This window comes from Buceros rhinoceros, unplaced genomic scaffold (genome assembly GCF_000710305.1).
Source record: "Buceros rhinoceros silvestris isolate BGI_N320 unplaced genomic scaffold, ASM71030v1 scaffold69, whole genome shotgun sequence".
Classification (NCBI taxonomy): Eukaryota; Metazoa; Chordata; class Aves; order Bucerotiformes; family Bucerotidae; genus Buceros; species Buceros rhinoceros.
The window spans coordinates 1-2882 of record NW_010429534.1 but is presented as its reverse complement, the minus strand read 5'-3'; the positions used below and the strand labels follow the sequence as shown (position 1 = coordinate 2882).

Sequence of the window (2882 nt, the reverse complement as noted above, 5' to 3'; positions counted from 1 at the left end):
AGGAGATAACCAAACGGCAGCCTCACTGAGAGGTGGATTTTCCATGGTGTTAAATAAGCCCTGAAACCAGTCAGGTGGCTAAACAGGAAATGTATTAAAATCTAAATGAAGTACACAGGTCTCCTGCTCGCTGTACTTAAGGTATAGGCCAGATCAGGAAATGGGTGGGATCAGGCCCTCCAGAAGAGAGGGGATGGTTGGGAGAGCTATTTTTTGAGAAAGAGAAGAGATTTCTGCTCCAAGCAGCTCAGGAGCGTTAAAGCTCCATGCTTGAAGGGCAGAAACCTGGGTGCCAGAGAGACTCGTCAGCACAGTTTTAGACACGTTTAGGGGTTGGCAAAGGCTAACCACAATATCTAACATTTTCTTTCGTAACTGTATTTAAATGTTAGGTGTCTAAGTGGACCCAAACCTCAATGTTTCTAAAAGGCTTGCTGCTTCAAAACCTCACAAGAAATCCATGATCCCTGGCGCTTCACTGAGCTCAGTCCAAGACTGGCATATGGTTTTATTTTCATTCTCTTGTGGACCACTCAGTTCCAAGTATGAATAGATACCTGTAGAGCCTTTAGACTATGCTATGTAACTCCTGATGGGTATGACAGTCTTGTTAATTAGAAAAATAATTTATCATTTCAGATTGACTTACTAGTGGGCTGTTCCATATCCTTTTGTCTTGGTAAAGCCTATTGATATCGCAACCACTAATGCTGGTAAACCTGAAAAAAAAACCCAAACAGTAATAATCATTAGCTACTAAGCAAAATATTGTTGTTCTGCCTGGACAAAAAATGACAGGGCAAGCTAATGCAAGATGTCCAATTTTAAATGGAATGAATCATTTAATGAAGCACAGTGCTATTGCAGAAACTGTTTTTCTGAAGCACTGGCAGAGAGGAGGACACTGTTCTCTGCCCACAGTGTACCACTTTGATGTAGCTAAATTGCTGGTGCATTTGACAGGTCTTAAAATGAACTACGAAGAGGCTTAATGAATATTCAGTGAATGCTTTTTCTTGGTTAATTTTGATTTCTTGATATTACACTACTTTGCTGAAAATGTAAATTTTGTTAAAATATATTTATAAAAGAATGCTAACATATACACCAGCATAGTTTGAGCTTGAGATAAAATGGAAAAGCTCCTAACTTAGTTTTCTTTTTTAGTAACATGCTGTCTACTATCTTTCAGGTTTCCTGAAGAAAATGATTATATTCTTGACATTGTTGCTGCATTGAACATTTCATTCCAATGATTCTGAGGAAATTAATTTTATGCACTTACCCCATCCAAGGCACAGGAAACGTTTCCTTATGAGCCGTGTCCTAATTTTTCCAGTAACAGCCATATATGACTGCCACGCTTCTGTCAAAACCCAACAGAATGAAGCTAAGAAGAAGAAGTGTAAAAATGCGGTGGTTGTGGTGCAGATGCCCTGCAGGGAGCAAAGAGAAGCTCATGCTGAATACTTAGGGACACTCATTTCTCTTTTGAATTCAGAGTTGTCATATTCTATCATCTTGACCATTATCCTATTATGCTTAGCATCAACTCCCCCTTTATGATGTGGAGGCCACAAAGGGAGAGAGAAGGAAAGAGAGATGTTGATGGGGTTGGCAAGAGAGTTTTTGACTGTTTTCCCAGATATCGAGTGTGTCGAGCAAGGACAAAGAACGTAAAATAAAGCGTTCCACCAGATTTTTCTCCACACATTTACATTGACCACCATTGAGCACCATTGTGCTCAGAAGTTACAAAGTTATTGATTAGAAAATCTCACAGAGCTGAATTAAAAAAATGTGGGGATACAAATGCCAGTTATATTTTCTTTCCCTTCAGGCAGAAAGATCCAGATTGTAAATCTGAATTTTGGCAAAAGATTAAGTTGGATTTTTTTAAAATTTTATTTTATTCTTATAAAAAGTTAACCTGTTGGAATATGCTGCCTGAGATCTTTTTAGTCTGTTTTAAGTATCGTAACCTTAACAACTACCATGAATATTGTTTTTATGGGTGTCAGTCATTTGTCATCTGAAAAGCATTTTGAGTACATGCAATTGGCTTTCTTTTGTCACTGTAGCCCTTAATTAAACGACATCGTAGCTTATATAAATGAGCTTTCTGGCATAAATGATGATCTACCCTCTACTGTGTTGCTTAAAATGCCAGTTGCAGACTATAAAATGCAGTGTGCATTTTACCCCAGAACCAAAACCATACCAGTAATGTTGAGAATATCCTTATCACAATTTATTTATTAGAAGTGTCAAAAGTACATCAAGGTTAAAAAAAATATTTCACACACCCAATAATAACAATGCAAGATTATAGTTGAGAAATGTAGATATTATTTTCATGATTTTTTCTTCAGCTATCTTACACACACGTAATAAAAGACTGGTCAATTTTTTTTTTTTTTACTAAAATCTCAGTTCAGCAAACTATTTTGGGAGAAAATATGCAAGTTTGTAGCTATATATAGATGCTTGTATATTTTGTTGAATCAAGGCTGGTGGCTACAAATATTATCCGGAAAGGTAAGATTTGTATCGTACACATGGTTTTTAGTTCATTTCGTAATCCAATTATTTTCAGGTCTTTTTGTTTTGAATTTTCTATTGTGTTAATTTTACCAGATTCATATCTGAAATCAATTGTGTTGGTTCAATAGTTATCTCACATACAGAACTGATACCTCATATCAGCTGATATTAGCATTAGCTGATATAATTCCCTGAATTTTCAGAAAGTGATGCATCTGAAGAGTAAAAATTTAATGATTTCCTGCTATGAGTTTACAGATGTGGTAAACACTTTGTATTCTAATTCTGGGTGAAGTTGTCTATTTAAATCCCGGGGAAAGGGTTTTATATATATATAT

At 36.2% G+C, this 2882-nt stretch overlaps 1 protein-coding gene across 1 annotated transcript in view; it reads right to left on the bottom strand.

The window, feature by feature from the left end:
- Nucleotides 1–1436, bottom strand: part of LOC104499180 (brain-specific angiogenesis inhibitor 3) — a gene marked incomplete at its 5' end in the record, with an annotated part of 41992 nt that extends 40556 nt beyond the window's left edge. The window contains 2 exons of the mRNA XM_010142651.1: nt 650–719; nt 1286–1436. Coding sequence (XP_010140953.1) covers nt 650–719; nt 1286–1436 — 221 coding nt within the window. The remainder of the gene's footprint in view (nt 1–649; nt 720–1285) is intronic.
- Between the last annotated feature and the right edge of the window lie 1446 nt (nt 1437–2882).